This window comes from Ooceraea biroi, chromosome 1 (assembly GCF_003672135.1).
Source record: "Ooceraea biroi isolate clonal line C1 chromosome 1, Obir_v5.4, whole genome shotgun sequence".
Classification (NCBI taxonomy): domain Eukaryota; kingdom Metazoa; phylum Arthropoda; class Insecta; order Hymenoptera; family Formicidae; genus Ooceraea; species Ooceraea biroi.
In genome coordinates this window covers 13,804,112-13,827,191 of record NC_039506.1, presented here as the reverse complement: position 1 = coordinate 13,827,191, position 23,080 = coordinate 13,804,112, and the positions used below count along the sequence as shown (strand labels likewise).

Genomic DNA, 23,080 nt, shown 5'->3' with positions numbered 1-23,080 from the left:
TGTATTTTTATAAGCCATTCCGTGTTTCTTTTTAATAGCTATTATGAAATGAAATAAAATATTTTTATACACTGAAATAATAAATTTGCACAATGTATTTAACAACACATAATAAATTTACTTAACATGTTTATTTTATTTATTGTATATATGATCTACCAACTTAAATTAATTGTTAAATATTATTGCATATAACACTAAGAATACATATCTGATTTATTTATAAAAACGTGCTTTGTATTTTACGATCTAACGGGATTACCGTTAACTTTATTTTGGAAACATAAAGTTAACGAAATTGCGAGTTTTCGTGAGAGTTTCTTCGCCTTCTTAGGAAGAGTTCATCGTTCTCCTTGTAAGCACCCCGTTGGCGAATAAAGACGTTTGCGCCGGCAACGGCGCTAGTTTTAAAAAGAAACGAGGGGGTCGCGACAGCCGCGCGCGGCGTATAGCAACAGCTTCCGGATTTGCATAATTCGCTGAAGGAGGGAACGAAGTTTATCGCGGAGCGTGCCATGCGGGAACTCCGGGCGATCATAACTGGGAACTCACTTAATGCGACATCGTGAGTTTGCGCCTTCGAGAATCGCGTTTGTTTTCCGAAATTACGGTTTACACGGGTCGCAACGCCATTGTTCCGTGTGTGAAATGGGTGCGATAAACCAGGAGGTGCTGTGTAAATCAAGAGTACATTGAATGCGTAACGATACAAATCTACATTACGTAATAAAAACGACGAGCCGAACGTTTCTTCGTTAGCGGGAACAATGCGAATAACGGCGATTTTATTTCTACATCTCTTTATAACGTCAGTATTTGTAATTCGTGAGCCCATTGTACGGGATAATATCAAACTGTAGTCACATTGACATTTGCGTACAATTAACTCGGCAGGAAAAATGTAGCTTAAGAGGATTTTATTTGTAGTCGGAACGCGTAAGTCGGGCAATGCTCCTCGGCTGGCAACAAAAAGTTGTCCGGTCCGGAACGGGATTGGTATCCCGCGGGAAATCAGCTGCTGTCGAAACGGCCTCTCGAAGATGCCCCGATCTCTAATAAAAGCTTAAGATACTAATTGTCACGCGAATTCACGGACACTGTTGAAATATTAATCGTATTGTCCCAGCGCGGCAAGGCCGAGGGAATTACCTGTGCGCATTTGCTCAAGGAAAGTAGCTCGGCGTTCATCACGATTACAAATCCGTGCGTTTATTCCGCAACGGGGAACAATATCATGCGACAGTATTGTTCAAGAGGAGAGGAGAGAAAAAAAAGAAATGGCAACTCCTTCCAATATTAAAATATGAATATAATGAAAATCGAGAAATACTTTCACGTTGCGAGACAACAATTTCGTTCAAAGCGATTCAGAGCGATCAATGAATTGGCGGATAGCATCGATTGGCGGATTAGATGCGGAAGACGCGGAATAGCGGTTAATACGTTATCAGCGATGCGCGCGGCAATTTAATGGTAATTAACAAATAGTGACAGGTGCATTGGGAGATTTGGAGATTTACACCGGCGTAAAGCGATCTCATAATTAGTCTGTTAACTATGCCGCCGTGTGTACGTTCGCCGTTTGCGAGCGGTGGATGGCAGCTCGCGTGGCGCAACCACGGGGGATACTCCGGAAAGTCGGCAACTTGAAATTGGCTGTCTGCGAAACCAATTTAATTTCGTAAGTTTGAACCGGCCATTAGCATAATTGGCGGTGAGTGCGGGTAGTACGTGAGTAGTACGAACGAGGGAATACGGGGATACGAATCAAAGCTGACAACTTTGGGAACGGGCGTTCTTACTTCCGCCTCATAGACAATGAAACGCCGATGAAAAGTTAGCCGACCGCTCTTGCGATCGGCTCGACACGTACCCGCCTAAACGGAAGCGGTTAGCCGCTTGGCTGATTCACGAAGCGGACGCGCGCGCGTCTACGATCCTCCTGTCCAAGTATTTTGCTAGTGTCTTCGCTGACGTGCTGGATCACCGCTTGAACGGATGGACGAGCGGTGAGAAAATAATGCGCGCGAAATCGGCCGCAATCACTGTTTGGTTATCCCGAGTACTTCCTGATACGATTTCATCGCGTTAAGCCACCGGAGAGTACAGGAGCGAGCAGCGTGCTGAATTCGACGAGAGGAGACTGTTCCCGAGTCAGCGCGCGCGCGCGAGCGCGAGCGAAGAGGCCTTTTCTGAATAAGGCTTGCGTAGCTGCAACCGGGATGATACTTGAGGCTCACGAGTGTGCCGAGAAGTCAGACAGATTGGCTCTCGGAAGGACGACCGGGAGATGAAGGTAGAGACGGTTCGCCGGCGAAAAGCGGACGATAAGGACGGGATGCGAGAGATAGGCGTGAGTGCCGGAGGAGAGGAAAAATGGTTCAAGGGTTCGTGAGGCTGCGAAAGAGGATTCAGCGAGCGCTGCTTTGTTTGCGTTGCGCGTCAATCTAATTAAACAGGAACGTGTCTTTATAACGGTCGGGATGACGTGTAACGTTGAAATAAAGACAATCAGACGTGTGTGAACGTTGCAATTATAATTTCGTCCGCGTCGTGTCGGGGATATTGATTTCTGTTTCGTGAGAAAGAGGGGGCTCTCCTCACGTTTGCGTTTCCTCTTTGCCCTTTTTCCCCGTCGTCGGCGAGTGATATTAGCGGCCATATCGATCAACACGCGAGCGGAAATTAGTTCGGCGCATCGCGGATAATTGGCGGAACGTTGGATCAGCGACGGAGAGAGAGATCGAAGATGGAAAAGTGTTTTCATTGAGTTTACCCGACGGCCGCTAGCCATTCGTTACGTTTTGACATAACCCGACATATATGCCATAGAAAGAGGAACTACTATTATTCCCCGGTATGTTAGTTCGTGTCATGCGAATGAGAGACTTCGCTCTAACAACAGACGAGCCCTCGCCTTTGCCGCCATTTAACCGTTCTCTCTCATTGTTTCCCCTGTTATATGCATCGTATCCAAACTAAACTAGTAACTAGTACGCCTATTATTCCATCACCGCTATCAATTCTCTCCGTTTCGACATTTCATCGGGATATCCATCTCTTCATGTGTATATTCCAAAATATTTTATTTCTATTTCGCGTTCGGCTGTAATTATTGACGGTTTGGATTTCTCCTATGCATATGTATGCATAATCATGTATCTGTACATGTTGTTACTGTCAATGGTAATGTCCATGAGAACCAACAATTCCGAATGCAATACAGAGCTTTGCTGTCTAACGTTTCGCAACCGTTATTTCCTCACGTGCGAAATCTACGATATAGATAATTATTCTGTCTTTAATATATCTCTAATTTTATTTTTCTCGACAAGTTTAAAACGCTTAAGAGATCTCTTCGTGAAAAATTGCAGCGTTTAAAAGACTCGCAGCGAAGCACGATCGTCCGTACACACTCGCCGCTCTGCTTCGCCGTCACGTACATTTTTTGTTTCTCTATCTGCTTTTCTTCGCTGCCTTTTATGTGCCAGATTTCGCTCCCGTTTCTTGTCACATCTCCCATCTCGATTCGTTTTGCTTGTCGGCTCTTCTTGCCCGAACGCTCGCCGCGCAACAATCCTCGCGCGACCTGACCGAGCACAATCGCAGCTGAGATGAGCCAGGCGACCCCCGTCATTCAAGGTAGTCACGTTACTTCGACCTTCCTACTGGTCCCGGCCGACATCGACATTCACAACGGCATCGATAGCAAAACCATCCGCTATTTACCCCGTCGCCACTTTCCTCGATCGCCTCGATGCGCTCATCTCGATTTGGTTTATAACTCCCGATACGACTGAGAGACGAGCTCGGAGTGGAGATTGCACGCAGTATATCAGCGTACGGCGGTACGTACGTGTGCATGTGCACGTGGAGACAGAATCGTAAGGGATTACGACGTCTTTATCTTTGCTGTATCTTTGGAACGTGCGCGACAAGATGTGCCGAGCGGAACCGAACGTTTTAAAAGGAGGCCACGGGGCATTTATAGACTATAAATTCGAAAATGACTTTCTCGTCGAACGACTTTCGTCGTTCTGTTTTCTTCCCTCTCGAAGGATTACATCTTGATCCATGAACAACGTTTATATGTATAAGAGAAATGTATACGTGTACATTTACACACATGTATTTTTTTTGTATTTTCTAAGGTCGCATTTGCAGCAACGGTAATTCGATCATTGCTTTCATTGCTGTGGACAATCTCGGATCGCATAGCGGTCCACGATCTGCCTTACCTTGAAGAAAGGGACGGCTCGTAAAGCGGAAAGAAACGTCGGCTGCGAAAGTGTCCGCTCCGGAGAGCAGCCGAAAGGAGATACTTCCGCAGGAATCGCACGACTATCGCAGATGAACTGTCGCGAAGCTGCGAGCACTCCGGCAGGATCGGCAGATCGATAACCTACCGGGGGTTAATGTTGGATAATTCGACCGGGGCAGATTGTGTCCGGGGAGTGTCTCGGGGGGTCCGGCGTCGCGGGCAGATAATTTCGAGGAGACACTTCGATGGGACTGTCCCGACTTTTGACAAATGGCTCGAGCTGGACGTCTTATAGTCGCGGCGTTCTCGTTCACGATGACGTACGACGCAGTGACTGATGATCTCGCGTGCATGTCACTCCTCATGCCGCTTCCCCCTTGCGCTCTGCTGCGCCATCCGGTTAGAACAGAGACCGATTTCCAATTACCGTGATACCCCTCGCGGTTTTTTACCAGCTCTCTGTCTCGCGTGCGAACTTCCGAATTGTCCCCGAACAAGCAAGCTGTCTACTGCTATAATTAATGTCACTCGATTCGTGTGGTGCACGTGAAATGTATTGGCGAATCGTTATCGACAATTAGCTTGGTAAATATTAAATGATACCCTTACGGTACCTATAATTTGCAGAAAATGTTGCTTTTTGCGATTCGCTTTCTAGCGCTGCGCGCAATCGCCGTTGTTACATGATATCGACGCGGAACCGATAAACGAAACGCAACTCGCCGTTTTATCGCCGACTGTGACACTCATCGAGGGCGCAGGGGGCGGCACGTAAAACTTTTAATCAGCCCGCCACATTCACGAGCGATCGGCGCGGATATAATCAGGCGAATAAATTCGGGAATTGGCCAGTAAACGCGGATACGTTCGCGTGATATGGCCGCGACGTACGTACACGGACATCCGCGATGTCGTTGTGACATCTCGCCGCGCAGACGGGACAAACGCGACGTAACGCTCCGCAGCGACACAATGTCGCCGCCGTGAAAAACGAACGCCCGACATTCGCAGCCCGAGGGGATGGGGGATGATGGTGGATCCGAACCGCCGTTTGTGCGCGGTGCATCCGTGTTTTCGTGCGATTCCGTGCTCCATTTCTGCTGCCCTGCTCTCCCGCATGTACCGTCTCTCTACTGCTCTCCACCCCGGCCATCGAACGTCGCCGGAAGTTCCGCAGCCGCCAGCAGCGATCCCCTCGCCATCCCCTGTGTCCCTTGCCGCGCGTCGCATATCGAAGGGCGACCAAGAGACGGGCTCGGTGTCTGCAACGCGGCTCCGTTATCGCGCGAGGACGATGAAGACGGCCGTGTTGTCGTGTCGGAACGAGATATCCGGAGAGAAATACCGAGAGACCCCATCAAGACTTTTACGCTATCCAAGTGCCGCTCGTCCGTTCGCTCTTTCCGTTTCTACTTGCGAGCGAGCGAGCGAATGGGGGTGCTTCAGATCGATAACACCGGGTTTCATGCCTGTCACCTGATAGCTGGTGCGCTTCCGACCGCGTTAGCGGAACCGTAAACTGGTAGCGTCGCATGGCATTATCTCGATCCGGCTCATTAACATAGCCGACTGCTCGCGCCGAATCGTACCTGGCCGACTGGCTCTCTCTGTCCTTCTCGTTTCGAGCGCGATAAATTGCACGAGAACGCTCCTCCGATCGGGACGAATCAGACGTAATCTGCAGAGTCCATTTTGAAACCGGCGACGAGATCCCCAGACGAGAAAGTGTCCTTTTCTTTCGCGCGCAAGAGATCGCGGAGGAGGAACGATGGGCTTACGCTGGATGAGCGGGACCACGCGAAACGACATGGAATAAATTTAGCCCGTGCTTTTAGGTTTGCTCGACGTACGATTCGATATTCAATAGAATCCAACGGCAGACATTCAATTGCCTCAACCGCCTTAACCTGGAAGGATTGCTTACGTGATGTACGACATCCTACTGCGCTCGCCTAAGCTTTTAATCGATTGCCCGTTTGATTCAGAAATTAATACTCATTTTTCTAATGGACGTAGAAGGATGAGGTCGCTAACAAGACGCATATGCGCATTCTGAATGTTCTGATTTCCCGAGTAAAGAAAGAATAAAAGTATTTAAGCAGCAAGTATTTTGTTTCACTTACCTTTCTTCGCTTACTTGCGTGTCGTACCTGCGAGATATGACGTGCCACTTGTCTCTGTCCAAGCCGGCGCCGTACTTACCTTCCTGCACCTTTGATCGAAAAAGTATCACAGTATCTCCTTTCGTGGCCCTTCTTTGTGGCTCGGATCATGTCGAGTCACTCGGGAAACGTCGGCTATTAATATTCTTCTCATAAATATTCCCCTGACATTCTTCACGGCCGCTTGACCGGGTTCTCACGCTTATTGAATCGCGCCGCCGCAAAAGTGCAACTAACGGGCGGACTGGAAACCAGCGATCTTGGACATTTACATGGTCTACTTTTCGCTCGTGCAGCACGATGCGCCGCTCATATTCTCGCCGGTAACATCGGATGTGCCCGCTGTTTCTTTCTGATGCGCGGACCGTTTTACGCTACGAACCCCGAGCATCACGAGGCGATTTAATTTTCATTGATCAGCGGAGTTTGGCGAGTGCCCGGGGGCCACTGCATGGCCCGCGTCGCATCGCTGTTAACAGAATTTGTAATCTATGGACAGCTTAGCCGTGTACACGCATCAAATATCGATTGTTAGTTGTTGCTCGCCGTTGATATCGTAAGCGCGAGCCCGAGCACCCGTGCGAGTTTCCAACTCGGGTATCTTATTTTCAGATTACACGTTACGTTGCGTCAAACGTGATATACGATAGCGTTACAACTTGGAGGTGTGTGTGTGTGTGTGTGTGTGTGTGTGTGTGTGTGTGTGTGTGTGTGTTTATGCGCGGCGGAATGGGGGAATGGAGATTTCTTGTACGAGAGATTATTAAATAAAGTGCGCTAACAGAGTTTCATGGATTTCATCTTACCGTGCTCTTTACCTCGGTTGCATGATTCTTATGCAAATTTACAAGCGGCAAATTAATGATTCCAACGTAGTTACAATATTTCAGTCGAAACGCACGCGAGTAAATGTCTATAATTAAGAGAATGATTTTCTCTATCTGAAATACTTACCATTTTGTTTTCGCTCGCTGTAATAGCACGTTGATCGATGCGCGCGTGTGTACGTACGTGTTTATCTCATTTCCATCACTTCTTAATGAAGACGTACTCGTTGCCGGCTTAACGTTCAATGCGACAAAAAATTGATTGGATAATTTTCTCGAATGATTCGAAGCCGCGAGTACTTTTTTTTCCTTGTCGGGCTGACTGACGATGAAGACCCGTTAACCACTTCGCGGTCTCTCCTGCATAGTGGTCTCTTTTATGTGTACATACGAAAATAATCTGCGAAATGACGGACGAATCATTATCATCAACGCCAATTCCGGACGTATATTCCGCCACAGGCGGTAACTGCTTTCTCCTCCAACGCTTCTTTTTTCTCTCTTTCTTTCTCGGCTGCTTTCGACTCGTCCCAAGGATTTTTCTCATGCAGCAGTTTAATGCTGGCGGGGCCCGAGACGTCGTCTCGCGCCCTGGCAGGCGAGTTACACGCGCCGTGCAAGACATAGAGGAGGACGTGGGAGAGGAAAACGAACATTTTCGTTATAAAATGAGTTTATTTTCTCTGTACCATATATGCTATGTACAACGTGTGTGTTACGGTACTGACATATACGACGTTTGGCGAGAAAGATACGTCTTGATAATGTAGAAAATTAAAAAAAAAGAAAGATAGTAGAAGAGAGACTGGAATTAATTAGAAACACGCACGCATCACGTTTAACGACAGCGGAGTGATTCGTTAAAATTACACAGCGGTTTCGGTGCGTAGCTGGCATGACGGATGTATTATTAAAACGGTAGTTGGTACTACGCCGGGCGTGTGGATGGGACGGGAGGAGAGAGGAGAAAAAAGAAATATAGGCGTGATAGGGTACGAGTACTCTTGAAGGGCAATATACGTTAACGTAAAAAATAAATAAGCGATTATGCTGGTGCGCGGTTATAACATAAGAACGCTCGCGATCGTCGGGTAAGTTCTGTACGTGACGTATGTATACATATGTGTATATATATATATATATATATATATATATATATATTCGTGATGAAAATGGTTTAATTTGGCCGAGGCTGACGTGCGGCGCTCGGCAGCGGAAAGGAAGGAAGATAGGTAGGTAGGTAGGTAGGTAGGTAGGTATGTAGGCAGAGCAGGCAAGCAAGGGAGGCAGAAAAACGAACATGAGGAGAAAGAATGGGGGCGCAATGGGGGCGAGGGCTGGGAGAGTGGAAGGCGTGCAGGTCGCGGAGGAAAGCGGGGAACACGCGCTTGTCATGGTACAGAACAGACTCGAGCTTCCCGAGCTTACGACGGAGCAGGCGCGCACCTCAGGCTCGAGGACAAGCACCGACAGCTCTACAAACTCGTGGGATACTCCCGGTAAGAAGTACAGGGGGTATAAACATAACCCTCATTAAGATGGGCGATAGGGCGGGAAGCGAGACGTGAGGGCGGCGGGAATAGGAGAAGAAACGAACAAGAGGATGACGAAGAGGAGGTGGAGACGGTGGAGAGGAAGAAGCGAGTGGTACTTGTACGCAGAAACGACGGCGACGCCGGCCGCGTTGAATTGCTCGCGGCTACCCGAGGGTCCGGGGCCCCGTTCGGGATTGCATGCAAGGGCGTGCGTCGCGGTATCATCGTGAAGGGCGATCGTCCTCGAGCCCAATATTATCTCTTTCCCTCGCAAGGGCGCCTGGGCCGCGTCCTCGCGGCGCGACGGCTGCGAGGACCGCGGGGGCGCAGTGTTAACTTAATCTTAATTACGTTATCATATTGATGATTACGCGTTGCGTTGATTGCTCCATTTTTTTGCATTTCCTTATACTTCCATCGTATACGCTGTAAATGTAGGGCGATTAATTAATTAATTATGTGATATAATCCTTAAATGCGCGTTTTAACTCGCGTTTCAGCTCGGCAGTTTCCATTGAGTTGGATCAAACTCGGCGGCACGGGTCGGCGTCCGACCGCGCGATGCGGTTCGATCAAGTCGATGAAAAGTGCTCGCACATTCGGTTATTGCGTTATCTCGAAATGCTCGTTGTCTACGAGGTGGCGCGAGAAAATCCGGCACTTCTTCCCCCGTGGATGCACGCGCGGTCCCGTAATATGACTTGTAGAGTCTTCATCAATCAGGAGCAGCTTCCCCGGGCGGCGTTTTCACGCTGGGGGGAAACTCGATCTCCCTCGCTCGTTTCGTACGAGCGAAGAACTGCCAAATTTTTCTTGCGCCACTCCATACGGTGCGTATTATGCGTTGCTGTAATTAAACCGCTAGAGCGTTGCGCGGTACGACCGTGCGCGCGTTGTTACGCCCTGAAGAGCGCAACAGCCGATCAGCGCCACATGCGCGCTCCCTCGCGCGCGCAACACCGCTTGAATACGTTCGTACGAAATTATATCGCCGAACATACGTATAAAATTGGCTCTACCCTCTCACCACAAGCAGATTGGATATACTACCGCAGCGTTAGCGAAAAAAATTCTTATACGTAAATCCATAATTGGAGTGTTATCTTTGAGAAGGGGAGTAAAAATTAAAGATTAAAAAGGGGGAGGATAATAAAAGAGAGAGATGAAAAATGTCGCTGGTTCATCGCACGTCGACATTATCGCGCTTGCTGTACGCGTAGGCAGCTTCGTTGGCGTGTTCATCGTCGTGCGTATAAGTGTATCCATACTCGTACGTGTATCTATATTCATATTTATACTGTGTATTTATACTATGTGATCAAGCGAGTCACGCATAGTAGAAGCAGCGTAGATGAAGCGGGGAGGAGGGTTCATCGCGGCCAGGTCGCGAGAATGTGAGCGCAGTACGTGCATCGGCGTATCCGAGTTCCGAGTTCCGGTGATGCGGGGGGATGATTGCGTTGCGTTACATCGCAGGAAAATGCCCCGGGAAAAACGGCGGAGAGTCCCGCCCGCGCGTTTTTCGCGCGTCAATTTTTGTTACGCGTCCGCCTCGCCGGAGTCAATGGCGCTTGATTTAAGGGGCGAAATTCCATTTGGCGCCCCCGGCCACGGCGCCGAAAAAGCACGCCGATATCCGCGGCAATTAGAGTCGATAATTAAAACGCGCGCCGGAATTCCGATGGACCGAGCGACTCCGATACACGCGTTGCGCGCCCTTTTTCCTCCGATTTCGACTATTGTTTTTGCGTTAGTGAAACCGCCGAAAGGCAGTGAATTACGTGTTCCGATCGGCACATGGTGACTCGTATACACGGAGGCTTCGTAAATGGACATTGTCCTGCGTCGAAAAAGCTTTGAATTCCCAAAGTGACGTCTCCCGCGCGCGTGAGCCGTAGAATTTAATTAATTCACGCGCCATTATTGAGATATAATGCCATTGTCGCGCGATGTAGTGACGTGAGATGAAATCAAGATCGACAAATTTTCGTACACTTGCGATTCGCGAACTGCTTAAGTAATTGCTGTTTACGTTACGCGCGATGTTCTCGGCATGCAATGAATGAGAACAAAGCCCGATGTACACGCCACGCGACAGGTAAACGTCAAACAATCCGAAGTTCAGTTAACTGTCGTGCAAACACTTCAGAATGATCGGAGACTCTCAATTTTCTCTCTCCGATTCCTCGTGTTTGTCTTGACGACTGTATTTTAATCCTCAAGTTTCTCAATTAATCCGATCCTCCCGCGGCGGCCCGGCCTGTGTGCCTTGGCGAAATCGATAAGGCTTCGCTGGCATGACGTGGGCCGATTAGTATCTCGTAGCTTGTCGGCTTGTTGTGCTAATCTCCTCTGATACATATTTTTATGCGTTTTTAAGTGAAATAAAAAATTTAGCCATTTTTGGTTGTTATTGACAATGTATCGTTTCCATCATGCAGTATTACGTGTTAAAATAAACGCATTAACACTTCGTAATGTAATCGTCAATTATATTAATCGCGAAATATTTTCCATGACTCGGGAGCTGCTACTTGCTTTCTATTTTCTATTGTGTTTCTCAGTAACGATTATTTGACAAGTATACTTCACGTGCTGTTCACAAAGGAGACGCTGCGCGCCGCATTGGCAGTTGCGCACCGGATTTTTCTGCGTTTGACATTATCGACCAGCGACTCTACTGGCCTTTAGAATTCTCTCAGGATGTCCGGGGCGATGTGGTCGCGGACCGACGGAGCGCGATATTTTATCGTATACATGACCGGTAGCATCAGAAGTTATGCCTAATCACGCCGATCAAACGGTTTTAATGACCTCTTTCGGCCGCTCGCGAGTACGCCAATTCAGACTGATAAGCTCACGTGTCGCGATGTAAATTAACCTGGCCGCCACGTGATGGCTAAGGATAAGGGACATGGCTAGGGTTCAGTCGGAAGGGGGTCGAGGTTACGTGGCTCCGGTACGGAGAGATGGCTATCCTTGATGCGATCCTCCACTACCTCTGCTCTCTCCCTCTCTCTACCGAATCATCTGTCTATCTATCTCTCTCTCTCTCTCTCTGTCCCTTTACTCTCGTAGCTACATTCAACCCCATCAAACGCTACCCCCGCAAGCTTAGCTTAACCCCGAGACGCCACAAGAGGCAATTAACCTTCCGCCAACCCCTTTGCGCGCGTACTAACCCCCTTCGTCCGCCTCACCGATCTCGCTGCCGCGCCCTGGCCCTACCGCTGTTTCTCGTTCCGTCTCCCGATCCCTTCACCCTCTTTCATCCCCGTGCTTAGTCCGACCTCCGTAGCCGCGCCGAACCGTATACTTGGTATATATCCGTATACTCCGTACACTCTGCATAATCATGTCCAATTCCTAATGCTAATTAGGGTCCATACCGGTGGCCCATCCGACGTACACGTGAAGCGTGCACCATCACCTGCGCGAAGACGTGTCTCGTGTGTTGCATCATGTTGTTGCACCGCCACGAGAAGAAGAGATCCCACACTCTCTTTTGAGATGCAGGAACGAGGGTGAAGGACCATGGACCGGCACGGATCGCGAGTGGTGCACGCAGGCGGGCACCGGAAAAAACCGACCGAACTCGCGCCGACCGAATCGATTACGCTCATCTTCGCGGGCGGATTTTTGCGTTCGTTACACATTATCAGGTGTTTAAGGAGAAAAGAGGTGTGGCGGGACGGCCAGCCAGCCTCCCTTTCTCTCTCACTCTCTCTTTCTCGTCCCGGAACAAAGTAAGAAATCGATTCAGCCTCGGCGAAGCGTGTGATTCCCGGTATGCGTTCTCCCCCTCCCGCCGCCCTCCCTCGATCAGATACGGATTAAGTATCGACGCGGTATTACGGCAGACTTTACTCGTCTCCTTTCTCTCTTTTTTTCTCTCGTTCCTTTTTTTTTATTTTTCCTTATCGTGCCGCTTTCAATCTGCTTCTGAGAAGCGTCCTCTTCTTGGACGGGACTCCGTTCTGGCCGAACGAGGGGGGGGGGGGTACGCACACGCACGAAGGCCGCTTGGACACTGAGAAACGTCACGTTAATTAAAGGTTGCCGGTACGGATCGTAATTGCAGCCTTGCTCCTTCCACGAAATAACCGGCCGCCCCGGCGAAAGAAGGGACAGAAAGACGAGATTGATGATACACATTCGGTATGATTCGCTGCGCCGACCTTGGATGGAAATGTCGATCGGGAAATGCTGATATTTGCGCCCGGAGTAAGCGACAGACGCACGCCGAGCGATCAAGCGCAATCGTGCCTAATTATTCCGTTCGATGATCCACCTCGCGATACATCTCGCGGTAGTGCATCTTCGCCTGTGTATATGTGCCGCGTATTGTGTGTCTGTGCGCGTACGCGAATGCGTAATTGCTGCCCGAGAGCAGGGATGAAAGCAACCTTGCTTAAGCGATGCTCGCGAAATCGATCGGTTCCCTCGCAGCTGCGGCGAGATGAAGTTCGGCAATAAAAGGGGACACGTGGTATGCGATCGTGCGCTAATACAGTGATGCGGATACAAGAAACGTTCCGGACGCGTAGCGATTCCCGATCGGAACGATCATCCCTCTCTCCCACTCTCTCTCTCTCTCTTTCTCTGTACGCCCGATGCGCTCGGCGAACTTCGCGATCTGCCCATCTAACCGAATCTAATTAGAATTAGCAGAACGCCTCTGCGAAGCCTGCACCCGAGTGCATCGCGGGCAAGCGCGGATGGTAAAGGCCGTACTTCACTGAGAGAGCCACGTATATTGGCTGCAACCTCGCAAGGCGGACCGCACTCGCGGAAGCCCTTGTACGTACGCGTACGTACGTGCAGCAGGTCGGAGCCGAGAGCCCCGTCCGTCGACATTCCGGGGAAAGATTCGAAGAGAGAGCCGTGCGTGAGAGCATCGTCCGCCGAGCGTTTCGAGCACCATTGACATGCGCGCTCGACCCCATCTTCGTGACCCGCCGCGGTCCCTTTGGAAAAACTCACGTCCGTGTGGAGTCAGCCGTGAATCGATGATCGTGACAGCGATTTACGCAGGAAGACGAGATTGACGATTGTGTCGTGTTTCGGGACGGATTATTTTTTGACTTTTCTTGCTTGCTTTCTTTCTTTCTTTCCCGGGGTCGGGGTCGGGGCGACGTGTCGTCTCGCACACGCGCGTGTCTCAGAAGCGACGCGCGAGTAGCCGGCGTCGTACAACTTACAATCAAGCGAGTCACGCATAGTAGAAGCAGCGTAGATGAAGCGGGAGGAGGGTTCATCGCGGCCAGGTCGCGAGAATGTGAGCGCAGTACGTGCATCGGCGTATCCGAGTTCCGAGTTCCGGTGATGCGGGGGATGATTGCGTTGCGTTACATCGCAGGAAAATGCCCCGGGAAAAACGGCGGAGAGTCCCGCCCGCGCGTTTTTCGCGCGTCAATTTTTGTTACGCGTCCGCCTCGCCGGAGTCAATGGCGCTTGATTTAAGGGGCGAAATTCCATTTGGCGCCCCGGCCACGGCGCCGAAAAAGCACGCCGATATCCGCGGCAATTAGAGTCGATAATTAAAACGCGCGCCGGAATTCCGATGGACCGAGCGACTCCGATACACGCGTTGCGCGCCCTTTTTCCTCCGATTTCGACTATTGTTTTTGCGTTAGTGAAACCGCCGAAAGGCAGTGAATTACGTGTTCCGATCGGCACATGGTGACTCGTATACACGGAGGCTTCGTAAATGACATTGTCCTGCGTCGAAAAAGCTTTGAATTCCCAAAGTGACGTCTCCCGCGCGCGTGAGCCGTAGAATTTAATTAATTCACGCGCCATTATTGAGATATAATGCCATTGTCGCGCGATGTAGTGACGTGAGATGAAATCAAGATCGACAAATTTTCGTACACTTGCGATTCGCGAACTGCTTAAGTAATTGCTGTTTACGTTACGCGCGATGTTCTCGGCATGCAATGAATGAGAACAAAGCCCGATGTACACGCCACGCGACAGGTAAACGTCAAACAATCCGAAGTTCAGTTAACTGTCGTGCAAACACTTCAGAATGATCGGAGACTCTCAATTTTCTCTCTCCGATTCCTCGTGTTTGTCTTGACGACTGTATTTTAATCCTCAAGTTTCTCAATTAATCCGATCCTCCCGCGGCGGCCCGGCCTGTGTGCCTTGGCGAAATCGATAAGGCTTCGCTGGCATGACGTGGGCCGATTAGTATCTCGTAGCTTGTCGGCTTGTTGTGCTAATCTCCTCTGATACATATTTTTATGCGTTTTTAAGTGAAATAAAAAATTTAGCCATTTTTGGTTGTTATTGACAATGTATCGTTTCCATCATGCAGTATTACGTGTTAAAATAAACGCATTAACACTTCGTAATGTAATCGTCAATTATATTAATCGCGAAATATTTTCCATGACTCGGGAGCTGCTACTTGCTTTCTATTTTCTATTGTGTTTCTCAGTAACGATTATTTGACAAGTATACTTCACGTGCTGTTCACAAAGGAGACGCTGCGCGCCGCATTGGCAGTTGCGCACCGGATTTTTCTGCGTTTGACATTATCGACCAGCGACTCTACTGGCCTTTAGAATTCTCTCAGGATGTCCGGGGCGATGTGGTCGCGGACCGACGGAGCGCGATATTTTATCGTATACATGACCGGTAGCATCAGAAGTTATGCCTAATCACGCCGATCAAACGGTTTTAATGACCTCTTTCGGCCGCTCGCGAGTACGCCAATTCAGACTGATAAGCTCACGTGTCGCGATGTAAATTAACCTGGCCGCCACGTGATGGCTAAGGATAAGGGACATGGCTAGGGTTCAGTCGGAAGGGGGTCGAGGTTACGTGGCTCCGGTACGGAGAGATGGCTATCCTTGATGCGATCCTCCACTACCTCTGCTCTCTCCCTCTCTCTACCGAATCATCTGTCTATCTATCTCTCTCTCTCTCTCTCTGTCCCTTTACTCTCGTAGCTACATTCAACCCCATCAAACGCTACCCCCGCAAGCTTAGCTTAACCCCGAGACGCCACAAGAGGCAATTAACCTTCCGCCAACCCCTTTGCGCGCGTACTAACCCCCTTCGTCCGCCTCACCGATCTCGCTGCCGCGCCCTGGCCCTACCGCTGTTTCTCGTTCCGTCTCCCGATCCCTTCACCCTCTTTCATCCCCGTGCTTAGTCCGACCTCCGTAGCCGCGCCGAACCGTATACTTGGTATATATCCCGTATACTCCGTACACTCTGCATAATCATGTCCAATTCCTAATGCTAATTAGGGTCCATACCGGTGGCCCATCCGACGTACACGTGAAGCGTGCACCATCACCTGCGCGAAGACGTGTCTCGTGTGTTGCATCATGTTGTTGCACCGCCACGAGAAGAAGAGATCCCACACTCTCTTTTGAGATGCAGGAACGAGGGTGAAGGACCATGGACCGGCACGGATCGCGAGTGGTGCACGCAGGCGGGCACCGGAAAAAACCGACCGAACTCGCGCCGACCGAATCGATTACGCTCATCTTCGCGGGCGGATTTTTGCGTTCGTTACACATTATCAGGTGTTTAAGGAGAAAAGAGGTGTGGCGGGACGGCCAGCCAGCCTCCCTTTCTCTCTCACTCTCTCTTTCTCGTCCCGGAACAAAGTAAGAAATCGATTCAGCCTCGGCGAAGCGTGTGATTCCCGGTATGCGTTCTCCCCCTCCCGCCGCCCTCCCTCGATCAGATACGGATTAAGTATCGACGCGGTATTACGGCAGACTTTACTCGTCTCCTTTCTCTCTTTTTTTCTCTCGTTCCTTTTTTTTTATTTTTCCTTATCGTGCCGCTTTCAATCTGCTTCTGAGAAGCGTCCTCTTCTTGGACGGGACTCCGTTCTGGCCGAACGAGGGGGGGGGGGGTACGCACACGCACGAAGGCCGCTTGGACACTGAGAAACGTCACGTTAATTAAAGGTTGCCGGTACGGATCGTAATTGCAGCCTTGCTCCTTCCACGAAATAACCGGCCGCCCCGGCGAAAGAAGGGACAGAAAGACGAGATTGATGATACACATTCGGTATGATTCGCTGCGCCGACCTTGGATGGAAATGTCGATCGGGAAATGCTGATATTTGCGCCCGGAGTAAGCGACAGACGCACGCCGAGCGATCAAGCGCAATCGTGCCTAATTATTCCGTTCGATGATCCACCTCGCGATACATCTCGCGGTAGTGCATCTTCGCCTGTGTATATGTGCCGCGTATTGTGTGTCTGTGCGCGTACGCGAATGCGTAATTGCTGCCCGAGAGCAGGGATGAAAGCAACCTTGCTTAAGCGATGCTCGCGAAATCGATCGGTTCCCTCGCAGCTGCGGCGAGATGAAGTTCGGCAATAAAAGGGGACACGTGGTATGCGATCGTGCGCTAATACAGTGATGCGGATACAAGAAACGTTCCGGACGCGTAGCGATTCCCGATCGGAACGATCATCCCTCTCTCCCACTCTCTCTCTCTCTCTTTCTCTGTACGCCCGATGCGCTCGGCGAACTTCGCGATCTGCCCATCTAACCGAATCTAATTAGAATTAGCAGAACGCCTCTGCGAAGCCTGCACCCGAGTGCATCGCGGGCAAGCGCGGATGGTAAAGGCCGTACTTCACTGAGAGAGCCACGTATATTGGCTGCAACCTCGCAAGGCGGACCGCACTCGCGGAAGCCCTTGTACGTACGCGTACGTACGTGCAGCAGGTCGGAGCCGAGAGCCCCGTCCGTCGACATTCCGGGGAAAGATTCGAAGAGAGAGCCGTGCGTGAGAGCATCGTCCGCCGAGCGTTTCGAGCACCATTGACATGCGCGCTCGACCCCATCTTCGTGACCCGCCGCGGTCCCTTTGGAAAAACTCACGTCCGTGTGGAGTCAGCCGTGAATCGATGATCGTGACAGCGATTTACGCAGGAAGACGAGATTGACGATTGTGTCGTGTTTCGGGACGGATTATTTTTTGACTTTTCTTGCTTGCTTTCTTTCTTTCTTTCCCGGGGTCGGGGTCGGGGCGACGTGTCGTCTCGCACACGCGCGTGTCTCAGAAGCGACGCGCGGAGTAGCCGGCGTCGTACAACTTACAGAGGCTGTCGGTGCGCCCGGGCACGGTGTGCAATCCCGGCACGGACACCGAGACGGAGAGCGCTTCCTGGTGCTTCAGCATCTGCCGGCGCCGCTGCCAAGTGAAGGTCCAGGCGGCGATGATGGCGATCTGGGCGACGAGGAAGACGGTACCGGCCACGATCGCTTCGCCCAGGTTGATGCACACGCCCATCGTCGACGATATGTCCTCGCTCTCGATGAACACGGTGTCCCTCGTCGCCGAGGTGGCGTTCGGCGACTTGCCGTCGCGGTCGAAGCCGAACTTGTCCGTGATCTGGATGGACTGCACCAGCAGGAGATCCTCGCGGCTCTGGGAGGTGGCGGAACGACGGCGACGACGACGTCTGCCGAAGGAGATGACCGAGCGCAGCTCACCGGTCAACTCCTCCTGGTCGCACTGCACCGGCTCGCAGGTCGGCATGCACGGGGTGACGAGGGCGCGGAACTGCACCACCTCCGAGCTCGGGAACTTGAAGGCGTCAAAGTGCGACAGCAGTATCTGTAACGAGAACGGCGGAAAAACGAAAGATGATAAGTGGCTTAAAAGTTTACGGGATAAAGGTTCAAGCAAAAGGAGATTACTGACGGAAGAGAGACTTGCGGAAATGGCCCAGTGACGAAAGCAGATGATGGTGCTTTACGGCTTTGCGAATACGAGAAATCAATTTAGTGCGCCGCCGTGGGACGTAAATTGCTGTTTCTAATTGATTACTTGGATTAGTTTAATTGAACGCGTCTGACGGGCCGAGAGTAATTGCGCGAATCAAGGAACGGTTCTTCTTTACGTTTGTACAATTTATCTAATCTGTTAAGCGAGAGTTCGCGAAAGATAAACATTCTCAAAGATGTATATCTTTTTGATAAATGAGATTGAAGATGAGAGATTGTTCCTCGCGATCAGTAATGACGATAGCAGGTGAAATCGATGAAACATCCACTTCCCATTTTTGGCACGGCGCGTAAATACATTTTCGGCCGGGCGAATTCGATACGCGAAATGTAATAAAACCAACTTCCTCGTACACCGTCGGTCCCTTTCGACGTGTTGCAAGTCACGTAACCAATTGTTTCACGCCGTTACCTGTCGTTCGGATAATACATAAACACCTGTGCCGAATGGCTCTTCGGGACGTAACAATTTCGCCGTTCGGGGTTTCTGCCGAGTTCGCATACCGTTAGCAAACTACCAGCACCAATATTATGACATTCGCGGTGCACATACGCGTCATCGTCGTCGTTGTCTCATCGCCGTGGTCATCGGCTTCTCTCTTTCGCCGCTCTTTATTATCCCGGTAGCTGCTGTATACAATTTCCGCGCTTTCTTTTTCCCCCTCGTATACGATGTGCACAAGAAACGAATTAAAGTGCCATCAAGCGTCGATGTTAACAGAGAGAGAAGAAGAGAGAGAGAGAGACAGAGAGGGAGAGAAGCGTTCGCATCGTGGATTCCGGAACGTCAGATGTATCCCCGACTCTGTTTAACGAAGTTGGAGGAAGCGGCCAACGATAACAAATATGATCAGCGCAGGGGGCAGCCGCGAAAATGCGCATATCTTCTCTTTTCTCTCCTCATTCTCCTTCCCTCTCTCACCCTCCCTTTTTATTTCGCGCGCTCGTAATTCATACGGGACGTCGGTGCTGTCGACTCGGCTAAGCTGCGTCGCATTAATTCTGAAATTCCGACACGGGCGGTCGTTCGTTCGCTGAATTCAGCGTGGACGCGGGAAATAATGGTAATCTTATCCATATGTCGCTCCCACACATAAATTTTCGCTTGTACCCCCGACGACTACGACGCCCGGGGAACCGGCGGCGGCAGCGGCGGCCGTGATTTTGCTCGACGTCGCGAAGGAAAACCGGCAGCTTTTCCGGCAGTGAAAAGATCATAGAATGCGGATGTTGTGAATGGCGTAACGTGCGGCGGGCGTCAGCCATCGCACGCAATATGCGTAAGACATGATGATCGCCTCAAACTGGTTTTTCGCGTCTCGCGGCAGCTGCGTCGCGCACCTACGTTTCTTTTTTCCTCTCGCTCTGTCTCATGCCTGTCTTTTCCATTTTTCTTCTTTATTAGGTAAGGCCGTATAACGGCAATTACACGGGATTATAACATGAGAAACAGTCCGAGTACCCGCTTTTACGCGCGCCATTACAGCCGCGCATACCTATATCCGTCCTTGCAAATGGCGTGACCGAGCGCACCACTGATAATTTCTATTTTCTCGCGACAAGCGGACCTATCCGTTAAAACCCTTTTTACTCGCTCGCAGTCTATCGGCATAATTACATACTATGCGTATGGGTTTCTCTCCTTTTTGTCGGCACCTACGATAAGTGAGGCCGCGGCGATGGTCGGAATTGATACGGCGAATAGGAGCAGTCTCCCGCCTTGATCTTTTCTACGAAACGAGCCCGTGATAATTATTCGTGTCCGTGTTAGGCTTCTCGTTTCGCTCCACAGAATGTCTCCCGCGATAGTCGCCGTGCGCTGGGACGCCATGAGATACTCGTGCTGGTATATTCGCGATGGTGGAACGATACGAAAAATAAATGCGACATCGAAACAGTTCGCTCCGCGTATTTGGATCGTCGTTGAGACGACGTGACTAGTTCGCTTAGGGCTTTTCAAGGCTCATCAGGACGTTCTTCCAGATACAATCTCTCCCCTCGAGAAAAGTCTGGAACACGGGGTTAGCGCCACGATCCGCACTCTCATGTCTGGGAACTGGTTTCTGCGGCGCATTACCAAGTTCATCGTATTTACACACCGAGCACGTATATTATCGGCGGGAAATAAGACATTAAAATATGCTTCGTTCCACGTACAGCTTCATTTAACCGTTTCTTTAGCCTGCGCGCGTCCAGCGGAACGAGCAGAACTTTATTAACCCGACGTCATCCCGCGCGCGCAGAAAGAGTAGCGAAGGTCCGTCGTCCGCGGGGGAAAAGCGAGGGTTTCGAGGTGGTGGTGGTGGTGGTGGTGGTGGTGATGGTGATGGTGGCGGGGGCGGGATTGGTGGCAGAACGAGAAGAAGCGTAAGACGGTCGATGGGTGGTAGAGAAAAGAAAACGAAGGGAAAAGCCCGGGGGATCGCGAGTTCGAGTACGTGTACCCGTCTACGAGCAACCAGGGAGAGAAAGAGAAAAAAGAGACGGACGCGCGCGAAGCTTGACGCCGGGAAAAGAAACACGCGGGGGCTGTATCCGCGGCATCTGGTATCCGCGCCGACGATAAGTCTCCTTCAGCGGGAACGACGTCGGCGATGGGAAGGGAATGGTAGGACGGGGAAGAGACGGAATAGGGCTCCCATCTTCCCCACCCCCTGTCATAAATGTACCGCGGCCAGATCAGTCAGATCGTAAGACTCTCGCCCGTGCTTTTACGGCGCGGCTCAACCTGATCCCCCTTGTCTGCTTCGTAAGTCGGCCGCGGGCACTCCCGTTTACCTAGGTTCCGGTGTCTCTACGTCCCTACATCCCTAGCAGGGTATATACGACGCCCTTGCGTGTCTCTCCTCTCTCCACAGGCTCGTGTTTATACGAGCGCGGCCGAGCGGAGACGCTTGAGAAATGTTTCCAATTTCATTCGGGTCGGTTGCGAAATGGACGACGGCTCCTGGTACCGCGGCCCGATTACGTGACGGACATACCGGAAGCTCGAAATTTTTCGCAAATTTCTGGACCGCTTGGGGAGACGCCACGACGCCGCCCCGCGCTCCGCTTCGCCTCGACGACCGTTTCCTTCTGGACCTGATTTAGGATTAATGGAATCAATGGCGGCGCGTGCCCTCGATCCACGTTTAAGCGGCGGACGGTCGTTTCCTGTTATCGGAAGTGGTATTAATGGCACGAACGATCAAACGAGCATGTAGAAGCGCAATACGTGTGCGGCATTTTGCATCGACGGTGCAGGAATTGAACAACTGAGTGTGCAAACAACTGATTGCATTTATTCCAAGAACACGTTCTCGAGGTCGATGAAAATTTATAGTTCTGTTTTTCGTCTCTGAAGAGATGTAATAATTTTAATTGCATATGTAGAGAAAGTATTGTACTTTCTAAATCTAACTGTTTCGCATACAGTTTAATGACCGATAGATATTTTTCAAGACTTTTCAAGCCGCGATTCTCTTATCCCGACTAATGATCGCAACGTTAATTGCCGACAATTAAGGTAACGGTAAACTGGTACGTCATAAATATTTTTGTCAGGTTCGAGCTGTAGCGTAAATACTGCCTTGTGTTACCGACGATAATTAATTATTAGACGGTCATTAGCTCGCGTCCACGACGGAGAGAGAAGAGGCTCTCGCAGCTTCTCGATATTAAGAAAGACAAATAATCGGCAAGTAACTTCCTACTATCGTTGCATCTCAGGTCAAACAGTGCCTGCCCCCTCTCATTTACCGGGAATCAATGCGCTGCGAGCGTTTATTACCATATCGCTATAATGATGGTATACTCTGTCGCAAACGACAGCGATTATTGATAGCTGATAGGCGCGGCGTACATCAAAGTCGTTGTCAGGCGTTTTATCACTCACGTCGGTTGACAGGTAAATAGCGGCGCGTACGGATAATGTATGCGGCACAGCGAATCACGACGATGCAGCTCCCCCGAGTTACATCACCCTGCGCTGCACACCAGAATTTACATCCCCCGTGCTTCTATCTCTGTTTGATCAAATAGGGAGAAATGAGAGCTGAAGATTGCATGTTTCTCGCGTTCCCGTTTGCCCGATAGAAATTCCGACCGGCGGATCTGCCGGCCATCGTCATCTGAGATCTCTATCTTCTTCGTATCCATCGCGATGCAGGGGGATGCAGGAAATGGGGTTAACTCTCGCACGGTCGGCCGAAACGAGACTATCCTGAACACGAGGGAGTCCGCCGCCACGACGTCTGTGAACTGGAAAAGGGTTTGCCCCACAACGGGAGTGCCGATACGCGGGGCGAGGAGGCGGGGGGAAGGGTGGCCACGATCACGGGATTGTATGATATATCTCGTCGCGTTCTCCGGCGTCTTACCGCGCATGTACCTACGTAAGACTGCGGTATACATTCACTGTTCCTTTTTTCCGCCACGACTGTTATTACTTTCTAATAAAGCAGTATCTCGCCGCGGCCGAATGATGTGGAACGACGAGTTAACGAGACCGTGTGCGCCTCCTCCCCGTCGTTTACCGGCAGC

At 50.6% G+C, this 23,080-nt stretch overlaps 2 protein-coding genes across 2 annotated transcripts in view; one reads left to right on the top strand and one right to left on the bottom strand.

The window, feature by feature from the left end:
- LOC105280980 (autophagy-related protein 16-1) overlaps window positions 1-23,080 on the top strand; it is a 433,806-nt gene that overhangs the window by 159,414 nt on the left and 251,312 nt on the right. The window lies entirely within an intron of this gene.
- LOC105281001 overlaps window positions 16,578-23,080 on the bottom strand; it is a 93,134-nt gene continuing 86,631 nt past the window's right edge. The window contains exon 5 of the mRNA XM_011341910.2: window positions 16,578-18,389. Coding sequence (XP_011340212.2) covers window positions 17,829-18,389 — 561 coding nt within the window. The 3' untranslated portion in view covers window positions 16,578-17,828. The remainder of the gene's footprint in view (window positions 18,390-23,080) is intronic.